At 51.2% G+C, this 18,875-nt stretch overlaps 7 protein-coding genes across 7 annotated transcripts; 3 read left to right on the top strand and 4 right to left on the bottom strand.

The window, feature by feature from the left end:
• Nucleotides 1-1,406: 1,406 nt before the first annotated feature.
• On the bottom strand, nucleotides 1,407-3,343 carry MRS44_011839 (uncharacterized protein; the record flags this gene model as incomplete). The annotated part of the gene is made up of 2 exons (XM_065619883.1): nucleotides 1,407-2,459; nucleotides 2,531-3,343. 2 exons carry the CDS (start codon nucleotides 3,341-3,343, stop codon nucleotides 1,407-1,409), a joined length of 1,866 nt encoding a protein of 621 aa, XP_065475955.1.
• Nucleotides 3,344-4,672: 1,329 nt separating this feature from the next.
• MRS44_011838 (uncharacterized protein) lies at nucleotides 4,673-6,645 on the top strand (the record flags this gene model as incomplete). Its single annotated transcript, XM_046282919.1, has 2 exons — nucleotides 4,673-5,587; nucleotides 5,716-6,645. The coding sequence occupies 2 exons, from the start codon at nucleotides 4,673-4,675 to the stop codon at nucleotides 6,643-6,645; spliced, it is 1,845 nt and encodes a 614-aa protein (XP_046124680.1).
• A 431-nt stretch (nucleotides 6,646-7,076) lies between these two features.
• Nucleotides 7,077-8,499, bottom strand: MRS44_011837 (uncharacterized protein; the record flags this gene model as incomplete). The annotated part of the gene is made up of 4 exons (XM_046284403.1): nucleotides 7,077-7,470; nucleotides 7,522-7,912; nucleotides 7,969-8,167; nucleotides 8,221-8,499. The coding sequence occupies 4 exons, from the start codon at nucleotides 8,497-8,499 to the stop codon at nucleotides 7,077-7,079; spliced, it is 1,263 nt and encodes a 420-aa protein (XP_046124681.1).
• A 772-nt stretch (nucleotides 8,500-9,271) lies between these two features.
• MRS44_011836 (uncharacterized protein) lies at nucleotides 9,272-10,884 on the top strand (the record flags this gene model as incomplete). The annotated part of the gene is made up of 3 exons (XM_046282920.1): nucleotides 9,272-9,340; nucleotides 9,413-9,833; nucleotides 9,893-10,884. The coding sequence occupies 3 exons, from the start codon at nucleotides 9,272-9,274 to the stop codon at nucleotides 10,882-10,884; spliced, it is 1,482 nt and encodes a 493-aa protein (XP_046124682.1).
• A 328-nt stretch (nucleotides 10,885-11,212) lies between these two features.
• On the bottom strand, nucleotides 11,213-12,162 carry MRS44_011835 (uncharacterized protein; the record flags this gene model as incomplete). The annotated part of the gene is made up of 2 exons (XM_046280392.2): nucleotides 11,213-11,285; nucleotides 11,345-12,162. 2 exons carry the CDS (start codon nucleotides 12,160-12,162, stop codon nucleotides 11,213-11,215), a joined length of 891 nt encoding a protein of 296 aa, XP_046124683.1.
• Nucleotides 12,163-12,736: 574 nt separating this feature from the next.
• MRS44_011834 (uncharacterized protein) lies at nucleotides 12,737-14,826 on the bottom strand (the record flags this gene model as incomplete). Its single annotated transcript, XM_046281730.2, has 4 exons — nucleotides 12,737-13,331; nucleotides 13,710-13,795; nucleotides 13,859-14,441; nucleotides 14,492-14,826. The coding sequence occupies 4 exons, from the start codon at nucleotides 14,824-14,826 to the stop codon at nucleotides 12,737-12,739; spliced, it is 1,599 nt and encodes a 532-aa protein (XP_046124684.2).
• A 1,698-nt stretch (nucleotides 14,827-16,524) lies between these two features.
• On the top strand, nucleotides 16,525-17,358 carry MRS44_011833 (uncharacterized protein; the record flags this gene model as incomplete). Its single annotated transcript, XM_065619882.1, has 2 exons — nucleotides 16,525-16,573; nucleotides 16,622-17,358. The coding sequence occupies 2 exons, from the start codon at nucleotides 16,525-16,527 to the stop codon at nucleotides 17,356-17,358; spliced, it is 786 nt and encodes a 261-aa protein (XP_065475954.1).
• Nucleotides 17,359-18,875: the final 1,517 nt, after the last annotated feature.

Below are 18,875 nucleotides of genomic sequence, written 5' to 3'. Positions count from 1 at the left end.
CTCTTTGTTCCGTTCCCAAACTCGACAACAGCTGATTAGGCTGTCCATCACTGCTTGGAGCGCCCCAGTAGCTAGCTCAAGAATACTAGAAAATAATGACAGCGTTGATACTTTCATGGACAAATGCAACTCTGGCTCCCAGGTTGGCGTATGGTGCCTGTAGTAAGTAGGGCAGGGTAAAAGCGGTGCGAAAGCTGCACACGTTGGTGACACTCCAGTGCATCATGATGGACTTGTCACAGAGACTCGTATGGGGAAGTTCGAATTTGACCATTTGCATACTAGGTATCTCATCATCTTGACTAATGACAAGACCTGGACTAGGGGGACGTACGTAGATCCAAATCCGACCATATAAAGAACTGTGAAGACGATTGTCAAGGCAAGAATGCCGTTAGATGTGCCGGCTTGGCGGGGCGTGATGGTGCCAAGTCCTCCCATTATGAGCAGACATGCAGCACACATGGAGCCGACAATGAGACAGAGGCGCCTTCTGCCGATGCGCTCAACGAACACGATGACAAAGATGCACGCTGCTAGGACGACTGCACGTTTGACTATTGTGGCGGTGAATGGATCCATGACATTGAGCGACCTGAGGAAGACGGTGTTATTAGGGCGCGAGCAAACGTTAGACGTCATGCAGTCCAATGGCAATGAAACATGCATGGAGAGAAGGGTTCGACTTACTAGTTGCTAGGAAAAGTTTCGCCTGTGAGTTACGTAGAAGCTGCGGTCAAAATACCAACCCAGGTGCGCCGCTGGTGGTAGAGTATCAGTTCCGACTTACTCCAAGCGTGGATAGGTGTATGCCTACCGCGTTGGTTTCCTTGAAGAGCACTCCCTCGTCCCTGGGTCGTAGCATTATGGATAGTTTCCAACATCACATGAGCTTCTTCCTCTGCGGGATAGTCGCGACCTGCGTGCGCCACGTAGATAGTAGATGTCATCGACCACTTGCTCAAACTGGCCCTTGCGCAGGAGCCAGCAAGGCAATTCGGGGATAAGAGAGGACGTTACTAGCACAGTGGCTGGGAAGATCATGATTCCACCGATGGGGACTTGCCAGCTGGCATGGCCATTGGTTCGGTTCGTAAAATTTGTGGTGATATTCGCGATGAAGGTTCCGAGGACCGGAGCTAACGAGAGGTGCGACCACCCAAAATGTCGGCGAGGGCCATCATTTCGGGCTTAGAAACGCTTTCCATGGTTCGAAAATCCCACAGAAAGGAGGCTGAGACTGCCTAGCATGATATCTAGATAGATGCAAAGGTCGATTTCATGGCGAGATATAGAACGAAGTTAATACACCCCCTTTAGTCTCTGATCACAGGTCGAGAAAAATCCAAGTTTCAATTCAAAACACGACACTGTCAACAAATCGGCATCCAAATCCTGTTCGACTGCTAGACACCATGAACTTCAATACCTTTCAAATCTCCACTCGCCTTCCAAGCCTCCAGGTATTGGGTATAGTCAATCATTCCCTTGGCCCACATCGACCCAGTTGCCAGCTTCATCTGCTCCTCGGGAGTATGAACACTCGTCATTTCTCCCTCCCTGGTTGTGTAGCTAGGGGTACAGATGGACAAAGTACCAAAGGCATAAGCGCCACGGATGATTTTGAGAACCCATTCTGCTTCGCCTTCAGCTGTAGGCTCTACAAGAATCTTCTTCCTGTTGGCGGCCTGTTGCCTCGACGCCTCAGAAAGGACATATGCCACGTGCTGCGCTGTGACATCCATAGCGTGGACAATATTGACCGTAGGCCCGGCTTGTGTCGTGCCTGGGAGGATCAAGTTGGGGAAGCCTCTTGTGAAGGCACCGTGCAAAGTTCCAACGCCATCACTCCACTTTTGGTTCATGTCGATTCCTCCGCGGCCCTTGACTGTCACGTTGGCACAATAGGCTGGGCTGCCTGCAGTCCAAGGTTCAAAACCTGTCCCAAGAATGAGCAAGTCAACGTCAAACTCTTTGCCGCCAGCCACAAGGCCCGCCTTGGTGCAAAGTTTGACACCCTTGCCGTCGGTATCGATGAGCTCGACGTTGGGGTTGTTGAAAGCCTGGAGATACTCGTCGTGAAAGCAAGGGCGCTTGCACCAACCAGGGTACCACGGCTTTAGGGACTCAGCCACAGCCGGGTCTTTCACGATGGCAGAAACACGAGAGCGAATACCCTCCTGACGAGGAAAATCCAATGCAAGAAGGGACTTGACGTAGTCTTCTACCGTCTTTTCCGTAAGGTTGCCAGATGCAGGGCCGCCGACGAGGCCAGAAAGGGAAGGAAACGACGTCCAGCCATCACCTACCAGATCCTCCCTGACATCTGGGTAGTTGGAGAGCCGGGCCGCCATATTTTCTCGCCGTCTGCGTTGCCAACCTTTCTCAGCGGTATCCTGCAACCATTGCGCAGGGTCGATGGGGGCCTGACCGCGTACGTCCACGGCAGCTGGTGTTCGCTGGATGACATATAACTTTTTGCACCATTTGGCGAGCTGTGGAACAACCTGGATGCCGGTAGCCCCCGTACCCAGAAAAGCCACCTTTTGTCCTTGAGATTGGACAGAGTCTGATCGGCTTGTGAGCCACCGGTATAGTTGTAATCCCAGCGGGCGGTATGGAAGATGTGGCCGCCAAAGTCAACAAGGCCAGGGATTCTGGGCAGCTTGGGTCTCGCCAGCCAGCCAGGGATGAGAACGTAGAAGTCACTTCGCACAGTGAGAGTTTCCTCCGGGCCGTCAGATTTCTTCTTGCTCAGGATGTGCACCCAATTTGAATTGGTCTCGTCCCATGTTGAATCCCGGATTGTTGAATGCCACAGGCCCTGACCTTGGATATTCCACTTTGAGGCCACAAGCTCGGCATACTCTCTCAGCTCAGTGCCATATGCATACCGGTCTTTGGGGACATAACCAGTCTCCTCAAGAAGGGGCAAGTAGCTGGCGCTCTCAACGTCGCACATGAGTCCAGGATAGCGGTTCCAGTACCACACGCCCCCAAAGCCACCGGCAGCATCGACAAAGACGATGTCATTGGCTTTGAAGACGCCAGTTTCCAGAAGGCGGACAGCAAACAACAATGCACCGTAACCTGCTCCGAGGATGAGGACCTTGGCGTGCCCACCATCGGCGACAGGAGGAGGCGGCAAAGGTTGTGTCCTGTTTTTCTGATCCGCCTCGACCCATGGGTCGGCTGTATAATGCTTGAACTTTTCCGACTTTGCAGGGTCGATGTACTGGGCCAGGCCATCTGAGCGTTGTCTCTTTTGACGCTCTTCTTCATACTTGGCTAGTGTCTGAAGAAAGACATTATTTGCCGTGACAGCATTGGTGCCAGCCGTCATGTTGAGTATAATGGGGTGGTGTTGGACCAAAAGAAGTTTATATAAAAGAAGTAGTAGAGAAGAGTTGATGATGAAAAAAAATTCTAAACAGAGCTCATGAATACCTCGGTGTTTAAATGCTAACGAACCCAGGAAAGCAGCGACATGTCAATATGGATGATAAGGTCCATCAGTTCAAGGCACCTACGGGAGATGGGGCCTGTGCCGAGGCATTAAGCGCGACGGTGCGCTTAGATTCATTTCTAATGGTTTGTTTGACAGCATCGTACCATCATTCCCTATAGCTAGCCGTTTAGTAGCTCATTGAAACACGGCGATGCAATCCAGTCGACGGGACACGGGGCCGAGCTCTGGGATGGAGCCCATCTAAGCGCCGACACCACTTGTGTGTGTAAGAAGTGGCCAAAGGGGACTCCCGATCGAGACACAAGCCTCAATCCATAGCCCCGGACTAAGGGATCAGATGCATTCTAATGGATCTAAGCCCCGGCTGCTTCACCCGATTTGGGCCTCGCCAGGCAAATCGAAGAAGCGTGACGGGATCCCCGCAAAACCATTTCCCGATCATATCCATACCCCACATTCAACGTATAGACATGCCTCGGCTTGCCAACTAGCAATAGCCCAGTGAGCGTGACTTGTCGGCCATCGGCCGCTGGCTGATAAAGCCAGATTCTACCCCTGTTGGGAAATGCCAGATAAGTGTACGAGCTGAGAACTGCAGTTCATGCGTCTTGGTTTCATCTCATCAAGGATTAAATGTAGCATCCTATTGCGTGCCTAACTCCAGATTCGCTCTGCCTGCTTCTGGAGGAAGAGTACTAGCACCGCCTACTCTTCTCGCAGCGCAAGGCAAATATTACAGGAAGTCATTATGCCGAAAGCCTAGTAAACGAAGCCGCCAAGGGAAACGGATGATTTTCATGGTGTCTTGGTCGAATGATAAGCATCACAACCAAGAAGAAACAGGTCTAGTTGACGTCGCTCTGCAGCAGCACGGCGCATTCATCGAATCTGTCCATGTCTTATCTCTTCCATCTGTCCGCCCCTTCGATGCTAGACATATGGATAGTGATCAAGACCGGTTATCGTGATCCAGCTCGGGTCTTGGCCCCCCGGCCGCCGCGGAAACCGAAGCCACATCTCGATTTGCTGCCCCGGATTACTATTACATGCATCCAAAATATGTGGACACACGCTAATGGTAGCTAGGTAATACCTTGGCGTATGGATGGATCGCAGCAAATAGACCGACTCGCGGCATCTTCTCTCCTCTCCACAACCTAACCCAACCGCCACCCCAGCTTGGACACCGGCACCGACGCAGTCATGTCCCAACTCTTGACTATGGCACGAGGCCGCCCCAGGCACTCAAGATCCAAGACCGGTTGCCTTTGTTGTCGCCTCAGGCGCAAAAAGTGTACCGAGGAGAAGCCCATATGCACCAGCTGCAAGAAGCTTGGCCTGCTGTGCACTTGGCCGCAGTCCAACGAGTTTGCATGGCGGCAGAACATGGGCATCGAGGGCGATCTGCCAACCCGTCAAGCGTTAGACAGCCTTTCGCAAGTCTTGAGTCGCATCAAGACGACGCAGAGGTGCGATACTCCTACCAGTCTGGAGGAGCCTGAGTCACCACCGATAGCGTCTTCCCCACCGTCTCTGTCGCCGAATTCACCACTCTTGTCATTCTCCGACTTCATTACGGGGCACCTGAACGAGTTGATTGGACCCTTTCCTGCTGACGATGAGCCGCCATCTCTGGAAAACCCTCCGACAGACAATGACTTGTATGCCAAGACGGCAACAGCGACTCCGGCGTCGCCATCCAAGCGAGCGCGCCAAAGCACTGACGACAGTTTGACGCCTTATTTTCTATCGACTATAAGTGGCGCGTGGGCTTCTCTTGATTCAATATCCCAGAGGGTTTTGCTCTTCTATATTGACTACACCTCGGAACGCATGATCCCCCGGAAGCCAGGCACGACCAACGTCTGGAAGAGTACTATCCTGCAGCTTGCAGAGACCGACAAGCTCGTCTTGAACGCCGTACTGGCGCTTGGGAGCATTCATCTGGCCGCGGGGAAGGGAAAAAACCATCCCGTTGCAGAAGCCAATACCAAATATATGCTTCGCTGTATCAACGGGTTGCAGCCGCTGCTGAAGGATTGGGTCGGGAGCACCACCGCAATAGGCGATGATACCCTGCGCTTAATGCTGGTGACGTGTTTGCTGGCCGAGCACGAAGTAAGTTCTTTGTCATGTTCAGATCCATAACCTGAACGCGCGTGAAGCCATGACCCCCGCTGCCGACTCTTGTCGGTTTCATCACACTGCAAGATGCCGTCGCTAACCACCGGCCTTCGTTCGCCCAGTGCATCGGCGGAAACTTGAACGGAACCCTACGGCTACACCTCCGAGGCTGCTATCCAGCAGCTAGAGTGCTCGAGTCCAGGAAAACGAGTAGCCAGATGGAGCTGGTGACTCATCTCCTCGAACACACAGCCCTTCTACAGTTCTCATCAGCGCTCCGGTTTCCGCGTCCGGGCGACAAGAGCGGGAACGACTGGATGGATATCTCCAGGATGGTCCAGGATGGACGCTTCACGCTCCTAAAGAGTTTTGAAAGCTTTGGTGCCTATTTCGGCTGCTCCGCTGACCTATACGAGATAATCCCACGCCTTCACAAGTTCTATGCAACGCGACAATTGGAAATCACGACTGGTCGTGACCTTGGCTGCACACTAGACTTCAAGCGGCTCTTATTTGAGCTCTCGTCGTGGCGACCAATCCAAGACCGAAGCCAGGATTATTACAATCACACAGAGATGTGGCTCAATGATATAGGTGGTTATCAGGGATCGGAGCACCGAGCTGCCCAGGATAAAGCCAACAAGCGTCGGGAGTTTGAACAGTCGCCTATGATCGCAGCGGCATACGCCGTACAAAACATGCTCATCCTGTTCCTTTACTCAGCATATCTACGCCACAGGGAGGACCTTGATCGCCTTGCTGTGGCTACAAGACCAATAGTCGACGAATCGCTTGACATAATTGAGCGTATCAAAGGCAGCTCGTGGGAAAACACCACCTGGTGGCCAATGGTTATTATAGGATCCTATGCAACTACCTCGGAACACCGGGGAAGGCTCTTAAGTACTCTTTGCGCGCTGAGTCCTCCTATGGGTATTGTCTCTCGCGGTATTGAGCTGTTGAAGGAAATATGGAATTCCCCTGATGATGTATTTGGGCTTGAGGGTCTTTCTAAGGTAGTGGGGGCTAATGAAGCATATTGTTTTGGTTAACGTTAAGTAATATAATAGTTTTTCATAGTAGGATGATGAATTCTAACTAAGCACGATGCTAGTTAACTCGCGTACTAATTAGCTAGCTCCTTTTACCACCTCACTGCCCTCTTCCTTTAGCTACGGCCAATCAACCTTGGCCCCGCCATCAACACCAACGCCGTGATCACGATCTCAAAGCCGCTGATGAAGGCAACCCCGGCAAGGTTGTCCCGCTGAAGAGATGGAAGCTAGATCCTGCAGATCGGAATGGTGCAAGCCGCAAGCTGCTGTTGAAGGCCGTTGCAAGCTGCCGTTACAAGCTACGTGAGAACCTCAGGCGCTGGAATCAGCTTTGCTGGCCTTTGCCAACGGGCTGTCGTTGGCAAGTTCCCTAGTAATAAATTATAATATCAGAACCAGGTCTGCGTGTTCAACCGCTAAGTAAGCATCTAAATATCGTCTACATATATCAGTTTGCTCAGGGCTTCCTCTAAAATATCGACTCCCTTCCAAAGGTCTTCCTCTTTAATAACCAACGGAGGGGCGATCCTTAGTCTGTTCCCGACGGCAATAATCACAACACCCAGCTTTCGCATCAGCCGACTCAGTCGCTCCGCCGTGACGCGCCCAGAAGGATGAGACTCATCAATGTGAAGTGCGCAAAATAGACCGCGGCCAGTGGCCTTGACCGTCGTGTATGGGCTGCTGATGGAATTCAGGCGGTCTTTCAACTCGGCACCAAGGCGCCGAGACCGCTCCGCAAGGCCCTCTGAGATGACGACGTCAACAGCAGCAATGCCGACAGCGCTGGCCAGGGGATTTGCTGCAAATGTGGACGTATGCCTAGACAAGGTCAGCCGGGTCCAACTTCGAGGCTGATCTGGGGGCGGTTACACTCCAATGTGGATCTGTGTCATGATGGTTTTGCTGCCCAGGACCATACTCATCGGATACAGCCCGCCTGTCAAGGCCTTTCCGATCACAACTAGGTCCGGCTTGATGCCATCGTGTTGATACGCCATCAAAGTTCCCGTTCGGCCAAACCCAGTTTGTATCTCATCAGCGATAAGGAGAACGTTGTGTTCCCGACAGAGTTCCTGGACAGCCTGGAGGTACCCAGGCTCTGTCGGCAAGCAGCCAGCAAATCCCTGAACGCACTCGATGAGAACCGCGGCCAGTTCCTTGCCACTGGTCTCAAAAGCCTTCTTGATATCGTCGAGGTTACTGAAACGGACTTCAAAGCCGGCGACATTTGGACCAATGTTGGGAAGCAAGGGACCAAATCCTATTTTCACTGTTATCTAACTGTCCACTTCCCTCGATTGCAATGCTTCATCTTACCATCCTTAGCATAGCTGAAGGACGAGCCAGATACAGGCCCCAGGGTCTTGCCGTGGTAGTTACCAGTGACAGTCAGGACCTTGGCCTGGTCTGGTTCGATGCCCTTGACATTATAGCCCCACTTTCTTGCAATCTTGATGGCCATGTCCACGCCTTCAGAACCTGAATTCATGGACGCGGCCATGTCATAGCCGAGCAGCTGCTCAAAAGGTTAGAACAAGTGTCAAGGCGATAATTACAGCGTCGACATACGTCACATATTTTCTTGCACAATGGCGGATAGGTTTCGTTTTGCAGAGCGCTTGTGCAAAGGGCGATCTTTTGGCACTGGTCGATCATGGCCTTGACTATGCGTGGGTGGGAGTGGCCTTGGTTTGCGACTGAGAAAGAGCTAAGAAAGTCGATATATTCCTTGCCGTCGATGTCTCTCAAGCGCGCCCCCTCTCCCTTCTGGATGACAATAGGAATGGGGAGGTGGGTTGGTGCACAGTATCGTGCGCTCAACTCGGCGTACTCTTCGGTGGTAAGCATATTGGGCAAAACTTCTTTAAAAGAGGGTGTATGAAAACGCGGGTAGAATGTCGTGAGCAATGATGAGTGTTGGTTCAGTCCTGGACGAAGCAGAAACATATTGATATTAATGCCTTGACCTTGAATATGCTCCTTCGCCAGGCCCGTGCTACCTCGGTGCTCCAGACGTGATCGGATCTCGCCCGGCTCACAGGTCGGCGCTTAGTTTGCTTAGGTCGGGGCGGGGGAATGCCGGGGGAGGGGCCTGCGTAGTGCAACATGGCCAGGTCAGGTGGGTTTCGCGGCGACGGCGACGGATCGCCAACGCCTTGATCTAAGCGCCTATCGACCCAGCAGATGCCAAGACACGCCGGCAGCCTGCTCTGGTATCGCACATATCACTATAGCCGGTTTCCGCGGTGGCCGGTTCCCGTGTTGGCCGGTTCCCGCGGCGGCCGGTTGTCAGTCCTATAGCTTGGCTTAGGCACTTGACGTCTACACTCTGTAACCGCAGTGTGGCACAAGAGGATTTTTCGGGGTTGGACGAACATCCATGCACGAAGGCATGAGTGGAGAGACGAAATAACTTTTTCAGCTTCCCTGAAAGCCATGGGTAGGCCGCCGAGAGAGCCCAGGGGGGATCAAAAGTGCTCCGGGCTCCGTAGAAAACGAGCCGAACCGAATCTAAGCGCCCATGTGTGACGACACGATATAAGGGGATGGACTCGCTCCCTTGTACCTAGCATACTCGTTAACTACCAGGTCTATTCTGTACAATCAACCTGTGCTTAAGATGTCCCAGATTCACGAGAGCGAGTCCCCCGAGTGGCATGCGGCCCACCGCGATGCAGCTTCTTTGGCGGTATGAAGGCAATCTCCTCAACCATAGTGTCTTGTTACCCCTTCTAGCTGCTAACAACTTTTTTATTTCTAGTCCAAACTACTGTCGACGTTGCAGCCCAGTCGAACCTTGCTAGCAGACACCGCAGCCTACGACTCGGCACGTCATGAGTACTGGTCTCGAGAGCAGATCAATGCCCGGCCGGCCTGCTTCTTTCGCCCAGAGAGCGCTCCCGACGTCTCGTTGGCTCTCATTGTTCTTCAGCATGCACAATGCCCGTTTGCCGTCAAATCCGGTGGCCACGGCAGATCCGTGGGAGAGTCGTCGATTAACACCGGCGTCACGATCGATCTCAAGAATCTCAATCACATCAATGTGTCCGAAGACCGGACCAGTGTAGAAATTGGTCCCGGAAACAGGTGGATTGACGTGTATTCTGCTCTTGATCCTCTGGGCGTGACTGTTGTTGGCGGCCGAGCTGGTAATGTGGGAGTAGGAGGGTTTCTTCTTGGCGGTATATATTCTCGCTGCTCCGTCGCCATTCCGTGTGTTGACCTAATCTCTTCTCTCTAGGTGGAATATCCTTCCTGACAAACAAATATGGGTTGGCGACCGATAACGTGGAGGCCTTTGAAATTGTCCTTGCCGATGGACAGATCAAGAGTGCAAGCCCGTCGAGTAATCCTGATCTCTACAAGGCACTTCGTGGCGGCGGTGCCAACCTAGGTATTGTCACTTCATTCAAACTTACCCTCTATCCGCAAGGATCTATGTGGGGAGGCCCAAGGGCTTACGGTCTCGAACATCGGGAGTCTCTGCTCTCGGCCTTCTGGGACTACGGATACGACAACAAACATAACTCGGATATGGGGTGGATTTTCTCTCTCGTTAACTACGAAGATGAATGGGTATGGGCAGCAGACTTGATATATCTCTTGCCCGAGATACCTGTGGGCAAGCCTATCTTCAAAGACATCTTAGAGATCCCTGCCGCCTTCGACCAAACTAGCATAGCCACCCAGTCGCAACGGGTGACGGAAATGGCTTCGCTTTTTGTCAATGGCAGAAACAACGCATTCTGGACTCTTTGTACGAAGGTAGACAAACGAATTGTCAGGTTCTACTTCGATACCTGGAGGGACGAGACCAAGGACCTCTTGGGCGGAAGTGCCAAGTTCCTGCATGCTGAGTGCCAGTTCATCACTGCGAACGTCACAAAAGCCATGGAGCGCAACGGGGGCAACGCAACCGGTCTCGTAGGTCAGGAACCCTTCTTGGTATTTCTGATGGAACCATGGTGGGAGGACGATCGCGACACTCCGGCCATCGAGCGAGCAATGAAAAACACGGCCCAGAAGGTACAGACCGAGGCGCAAAGGCTAGGTGTTCAACATGACTATCTCTACGTGAATTACTCCGGTCCGTATCAGGATCCATTTAGCGGCTATGGGACGGAGGCAAAGGATGAGTTGCGGAGAACGGCAGCAAAGTACGATCCGAATGGCGTCTTCCAGAAGCTGAGAAGATCTGGGTTTAACCTACATGGACCTTTGAGGGCCCTCTAGAGCGTAGATGGGCCTAGAAGTGACCTGACTTGATTGAGAATATGAAATGATTTGTGGTCGAAGCTTTCCTGGTATGTATGGTATTCATTGTTTTCAAGACCTTGTCAGCGATCACTATTCTCCTTTTCTATTGACTAGAGCCAAGTTTAGTAGATGCAGGGTTTATTAAGAAAGGTGCGACCATAATCGCGAAGTTTAACTATCAATGATATGCAGTGAAACATTCATTGAGGCGCATCCCCTCAGCCCAGATATCTCGATGTTCATGAGATGACACATGTATGCTTTCTCCTGTCGCTAGAGTCGTAATGTTCGGAGGATTTAAGAGTTACGACTTCCGTCTATAGTTGAAGAAAACCTCAAACATGCGATCCTTTTGCCCGGCCGTAAACTCATTTGTGCTAGAGATGTAAGACTCGATGTTTTTGATACCACGCACGGTTTGGATAGGAGAACGCACCAGTTATCATTCGTGTAGCCCATGAAGTTATGGATAGGATCCAACCCTGGCTGGTCCGGACAACTATCCGATCCAACAGGACATCCATATATCTGTGTCCTTTGTGCAGGCGTGTCGCCGACAAAGTCACCCGGCTCCGAGCAACCACCGGTAAACGTGTGGTTTAGTCCAAACCAGTGTCCAGCCTCATGAACCGTAAGATGACCCAGGTTCCAGTCCTCGAATCCACCTTGTTCGATAGTAAATCCTGGCATAGTCATGGCACTGAGTTGACACGAGTCTAACCCCAGGGTCAAATCGTCGCCTTCGGTGAGGACTGTAGGCCAAGTACAGTATCCTGTGGCCCCGGGCGAATATTTGCTGAAGAAGTAAATGTTCAGAGCGTCGTAGCTGCCCTTTCGAGTGCTCCTGAAATATTCCCTTTCCTCTTTCTCATAACTGACCCAGCCTTTGTCTGGTCCCTCATAGACGAGGAACGAGTGGCCCGCAAGATCGTCGACAACCCGTTCTGTCGACTTCAGCACCAGGTTGATGCCGTACTTGGAGAAGGATTCGCTCAGAACCTTCCATTGGGCGTCGACTATTTCTTCGGTAATGAGATCCTCGTCTTCCTCGGTGCTGGCGATATGAAAGTGAACATCTACCATGAAGCTGTTGGGGATGGAATCCCGGCGACTGGGATCAAGCAACCTGGAATGAGTACCGATATGCCTGTCTAGGCCTTTGTCGGAAACCAGGCATCCATGGCCACGAGGGGCTATTTGCTCAGCACTGGCGACAGCACCAAGGAGGACGCCAAACAATGCCACACCAAGCATCGTGGAGTCAGCCCGCTGCGAAATAAAATAATGATGACAACGATGGAAATGAGTGAAGTAGCAAAAGCACGGAATCTTCAGCTTATAAAACCCCATTGACAAGGTCAAGCCCCGCTTCCTTATCGATGACCTCGTATTGCGGGCGAATCTGCTCTATTGGACACTGAATACGACCTTGTCGCGAACTTGCCCTCTTGGCGAGTGGGTCTGCCAACTAATAGCTTCCATTCTTGGAGTATTGCCGATGCTTAGGTCGCTCTATAGGCACATTGCATAGACAAGGACGATTGCTTGATCCCCATGTGAGGTAGCATTACCGCGACGGTCTACCCCTCTTGTGGAAGCTGGGGGATCAAGGAATATTCAAGTTCGGTGCGGGTTGAACAAAGACTGACATGGAGGTAAACACACCGTCCAGCATGCTTATACAAATCATCAGAAGCCAACTGAAATGGCTTGGAAAATAGAGGGGTGAGTCCAGTTGAAAACTATGGGCTATCTTGCCGTCTCAGTCGTGGAATCCCGATCTCGCGTTAAGACCCGGGAGCTTTAAAGTGGTGAGTAGTGAGATATGCTAAACAAAATTGATTCGTCGTTTTCCCAACGTATCCAGAATGGGCGTGTAGTCTCCAATCCCCAACGTCCTCCACGCTTCACCGTTATTCCGCTTTGAATCCCGCAATATCCTCTCCCGTTGCTCATCCGTCAGAACAGCCTTGCAGTCAAGCTCTAACACCATGCACGGAGCCTCATTGATCATCATTCCGTGGACGTACGCGTCCCCTAGGAGCTCGAAGTACTCGTTAGCCTGCCAAGGGCGGAGCGCGATGGTGGCCATGTACCCCATCAGGACAGCGACTCGGTCTTTGACCTGTGTAATGCTGGGGACGAGGCAGAAGTAGCCATGCTTTGTAACGGCAAAGCGGAAGTCCCGAAAGATACCAGAGTTTTGGACTGCTCTATTCAGTACGGGCGTGCCTTGGCAAAGGTCGCTGTCATCCTGGTCAAGCCAGCTGAGCCAAGAATCCCAGTTGTCGACGGTGTACTTGATGTCATCAAGTCCTTGATGATGGTCGGTGGCGGTGATGATGGTGACCTTGTAAGCCTCTACAGCTGGATCGCCATTCATGTATGTGTGAACAGTTGGCACAGATATAGTCCAGGTCTTCCTGAACAAATTGTCGATACATTTCTTCTGTCTGCCGTCCATCCCTCTCACATGAAGATATGGTGCTACCCACGTAATAAATCTCGTTTATAATTAAGCCAGCGAGACTTATGGACGTTTGGAGGATATTCCTGGCTCCGCGTTTTGACCGGCGCGCTCAGGGGACATCAGGTCTTGCTTAATGGGCCGCCGTTGGTTGGTAGGTAGTTGATGTTTCTTGGCCACGAGTGGTCTGTTTGGATGCAATCCTTGACCGGTTGAATGGCAAGGCCCGCCAGCCATCCAATCGTAGTGGCTAACCAACTCAGCCATGCTAACCTGCGTTTCAGGGCTGAACTGTCTGTAATCAGGGACCCACGACGGAAGGATCCAGTCTCACGGCTGGCGAGCCTTCCCAGCAATAGACATTGTATTCAGCCAACCTTTTTCGAGGTTGCGCAGCGTGACGTTGGTATAGAGAACCTCCTATGGAATGGTGTAGTCTGCTTTCGGGACCCAATCATCGTCATCACGTAACGCAGCGCCTACCAGATGGAGACCGGAAAGCGCAAAGATCTTGTCCCGAGGATCTGTCGCCGCGAACCGCTGCGTATACAAAATGAGGGTGATGAAGCGACGGGCTCTGTTCGAATACCCGTTCAAATTGTAGAACTGCAGAAAGGCCTTGACTTTGTAGATTTGAATATTAGCGATGGCCATGAGATTGTTCATGGATTGTTCAAATGTGTGCGGCATATAGTCGGGCCAAAGCGTCGTCCGAGGCGGTTGCAGGATCCAACCGAAAGCGAATATCCCATGCCAGTCGATCGTGTCAGTGCCGCAGACAACCTGCGTGTTTCGGTTGAGTGAACCGTCCTGCTGAACCCAGATACGACTGAACCACGGCCTGTTTAGGAAGCTCACGATGGACACTGCGCGCTGCTTCTCCTCGCCCCTTTCAAGTTGCTGGCCGAGGAGGTACGTCTTTTGTCCGTAGACAACGATATCGTCCGGCACCCCCGCATGAAGGTATCGTATGAACTCGTCCAAATACTTGTCAACATCCAGCGTCGCTGCAAAGGCCATGTCAACGTGACTATGCTTCTCCGCCCTTCCGAGCCAGATTATGACACTTTGGGCACGCCAATAAAGATCATGTGCATCATCTGCACTTGTTCCGACCGTTCGGAGAGGTCGCCTTGGTTAATGCAGATGGCGTCGATCCAGATGGTCCGCGACTGGCCTGGGAGGCGAAGGTCTGTCAAGAGGTCGAATGCGTTTCTTTGGACCGTCATGGTGCAGCCGTTGCATTGGATCTGTTGTGGGTCTTCAAGAGAACCCCATGTGTAGGACGTTGCAATGAAGACATTGTCGGTGGCGTCGAGATGCGTCGAGATGAGCTGACAGATAATGGGCGAAGAGCGTGCACCTGGTTCGAGGCGGAGAACTCTGAGGGGATTATTGCCAAGGAGAGGGGTGTAAAGTGAGGATAGGATATCACTGTTCCAAGTGTCCATGATGTTGTCTCGGTAGTAGATCTCGATGTGTCTAAGATGAGAGTAAGATCAAGTTCTACCTTGGCTGTTGTATCTACGCAAATAACCGAATTACTTTTTTCGGCAGAATTGTCAGCTCAAGAATTGCCGCCGACGCTCGTCTTACGGTCCTTTCCTGGGGTTGGTAACCAATCAGCTCAGGTTGTTGAGCCAATCGGAACTCCAGACAGTAGCTGCTGAAGTTGTTGGTTCAGTACCTGAGGGACCAAACATGCACTGTCATCAGAAAACGTCTGCCATCTTCCACTTCACTTCAAGGTATCTTTGGTTTGTTAGGTTGGCTTGGGGTAATTCCCGGACATAACCCTCAACACAATAGCGGTATCTCACGACTTGAATATTGTTCGCTTCTGTGCTCTTGTAAACAATAATCATCATAGCCTTTCAGGCCCCTACTAGGATCTTGATGGAGCATCAAAGAAGGAGCGATCCTGTCTTTGATCCGACCAAAGTCACTGAGAACAAAACATGGCGATAGTGTGAGTCACAGCAATATGTATCACAAGCTGAAAAAATGCACTCTTTTTTTAATCTCCAGGCCTATGGCCTCCAGCTTACCTTATTGCTGTATATACCTCGGCATCTGTGACAGTGTGCCTTCAGGGCCGTGCATGTGTCACAGGCTTCGTAAGCCGGGAGTTCCGAAAGGCCGGGAAGCAGATCTTGCTGGAGTCCATCTCACCGGAGCAGGGGCATTTCCGCTAAAATAAACTCCGCGTCAGGTAGGTTTCAGCTTCACAAAGGCTATCAAGCTTTCTTCCAACTCTCTGATGGAAAACATGGGAGGAGCCTCAATGCTGATTGGTCATGGTGCATTTCTTTGGGAATAGGCAACTAATTAGGTTTCGGTGTCTACTCTCTCCAAAGGGTAGGTGGCAAAGCAGCGTAGCAGGATCTACCGGGACAATAGTTATACCGTCTGTGTTATAGTAGGCATGAAACCTTACACGTTTAACCAACAGGTGAAGACAAACTTTATATTGTGGTTTAGACCCGCTCAAAGTGACATGTAATCCTGGATCCCTTGGCCCCCACGCCTTCATTCAAGCACTTGGCCTTCCCACCTCTGATAGTATTATATGGAATATTCCCCGTTTTGGCATCACCTTCGGGGGTGTTCAGCGTACCGCGCGGCTTAATAATCATTCTCAATGCCCTCTAATTTCTCAAATAGCACACAGCCTACGTACCGCCCTGTCGCCGGGCGTCTCGCTCTTCACCTTCCATCACAATGGCCAACCTCCCAGTAAATCTATCCATCTCGGTGCCTACTTTGGTTGGGTCATTACTCTCTTGTACAACTAGCTTCCTCGCTCTCTGCCTCCACATAATTGTTCCCCCGCAACGGCGGCATTTCCGACATGCACTAATAGTAAATCTGCTTGTTGCAGGTAGGTCGCCCAACAATAGTTAGGCGAGATGGTACTGATTTAAAGATCTCAAGACTTCATAAACAGTTTAAATAATACTGTGTCTGGCATCCTTGTACTCAAAAATGGCTATGCGGACCCAGGGGCCTCCCCGAGCACTGCATGCCTCGCCAATGCGTGGATCGGCCAGTTCTCTGTACAAGCCATCGACTTCAATATTCTCATCATCTCAATATCGGTGTTTCTGGTGGTTCAAAGGCAACAGTTTCTTAGCGATTCATCAAGAGCCATGACCACAATTGTGTGTATCTTGCCGTGGATTCCCGGTACAATCACCAGTAAGCGTTACTGAGGCCTTGATCACTGAACTCTTACTGAACAAGCAGGCTTTGTTGGTCTTGGTCTCGGTACATATGGGCCTGTAAGCGGCAACTGGTGTTGGATCCAATCGCAGTATCTTGGCCTTCGTTACGGCCTCACGCACGCTTGGCGCATCGCTATTTTCCTGGCCACGATATCAATCTACACTTTTATCTATATCAAGCTCCGACGACTGTTCAGCAGACTCAAGGTTGACCTTAGTTCGTCTGCAGCTGGCCAAGTAATAGCTGGTAACCGGTCTCGGAGTGAACCGGATACCACAGAGCCGTCCGATAGCCGTCGGATCTGGATCACTACAACAGTTGAAGCCTCGTATGAGTTGCAATCTCAGCCAATATCCAAAGGAGACCAGCGCAACGAAGGTTCAGACATTGGGAAATCCCAGTGGTACGCTTCTCCAAGAGACCAGCCTCCTCCAACAGAGATCCCCTACACAGATACAACCCAGCAATCTTCGAACAACGCGGAGCCATCTAGGAATGCGCCGGCATCACCTAACCTAAAGAGAATGCTTCTGTTGAATGGATATCCGATTGCGTACATTATCCTCTGGATTCCTGGCATGGCGAACCGCTTGGCTGAGTCGGTGGGCACCTCGCCACAATGGCTCACGTCGTTGCAGGCCTGTACTCAGTTCATTGGGATGGTTAACGCCCTGACATATGGCTTCACCGAGCAGATGCAGCGCGCGGTGCAGATGTGGATGAAGAGGCGCAGTTTCCGAACATTAGATATTGAATAAATGGCTGTCTTGCTGTTGAATGAGATTAGTGGTCCATCCTGTCTTGCTGTACTGTCAGTGTTAGGAGTCGTGTTTCGATTCTTATGACTAGCAGTCTCGACAATGCTAAATACATAGGATGAGTACTGGTGGGAGAACTCCCATCTCAGGTTACCGAGGTCCCTATGCGAGTGTAAACCGGAGTTCCGAGCATCATGGCTCTTTAGACAATGGCGATCCCTATAGAACGCGGTGTTCTCGATGAATTAATGTTTGCTGAGGCAGAGTGTTGAGCACGGAAGCATTCGCAGAGCTTATTTGTTGTTGAATCTTGCGTTGAAAGGCGTTGGGCATGATGACTTGATTGTGTTAATAACTATATTTCTCTTGCTGGATTGCGTGGATCCGCCCGCTGGGTTTGCAATGAGGTTGAATAACTTAGATGACTCGTTGGTCCTCTCCCAGCAAAACAAAGCCGGTTGTAAGGGTTCACTTCTTATAGGCTGTCCATATAAAACACGTATGAAAGCAGTTATACCACGTTTCCATCATGAAGCGAGATGGGAAGGTAAACAAATTATGGCACTGACACAAGAGTGCACTCGCTCGGGGTACGTGACCATCGGCGATGCTTTGGATGATGCCGTACCATTCTACCTTGGCAGCTGCTCTAGTAAATGATGTCAAGGAGGAAGAATATCGAGCCAGATCAATAGGTATCTCCAGCTCACGCTGCGAAGTCCGTTAGTGTCATCTTTGACGTGTCACTGTACGCTGTTTTACGGTATTGGGTTTTAATACCGTCATGTATTAATGGCTATATTTTTTGCTGTTGTGGCTGACGGTCTCGTATGGGCTCGTCATTGCGCATAATATTAAAACACCTTAGATGCAAGGAGGTCTGGGAACTTGGCCCATAGTCATACAAACCAGAGTATTTCAGGATTATATGGATTGACTATAGTTTCATGCCGATTCAAAGGACTTGTGTTGTAAGGCCGACTTGGCTCCGCGACAATCCCACTTATGCCAATTCCGCTATTGCGTTGGAGTTTGAAATCAAATTTCCACTTTACCTGTGTTACAGGCATGGGAGACAGCGCCCAACGGGGTGTACGTGATGGGGGCGTATGTTGTCGATGACATCAGGAGTGCTCAGCTCCACGAAACAGTCCATTTCAAAGGGCCAAGATAGCTGTTGGCACGGCTAGTTACTAGGAAACTAAGGCCAGACCATTCTCTACTGATACACCTAGCATTATGATAGGCGGCTGGTACGCGATCATACCTCTAAGAAACTCTGGCTCTGGAAATGGCAACCGTACCAACGCTACTCTACCTACTCCAGGCCGTTGGTGGCCGGGGCATCGAGGGTTACGGCAGCATCAGCACAGGCAGCAAACTAGCTCGACATGTTTTGGAAACATATTCTCGATCCAAGGAACACGAGAGGGACCACGTTATGGTGAAGCGTGCAGCCAATTGCCACCACGGAACGTTGTAATAATCGCAGCAATTATCTAAGGCCTGAATACCAA

Source organism: Fusarium solani (genome assembly GCF_023522795.1).
Source record: "Fusarium solani strain SB1 chromosome Unknown bctg00000007, whole genome shotgun sequence".
Classification (NCBI taxonomy): domain Eukaryota; kingdom Fungi; phylum Ascomycota; class Sordariomycetes; order Hypocreales; family Nectriaceae; genus Fusarium; species Fusarium solani.
Note: the sequence above shows the minus strand (reverse complement) of the source record. Positions and strands in the feature narration are given on the sequence as shown.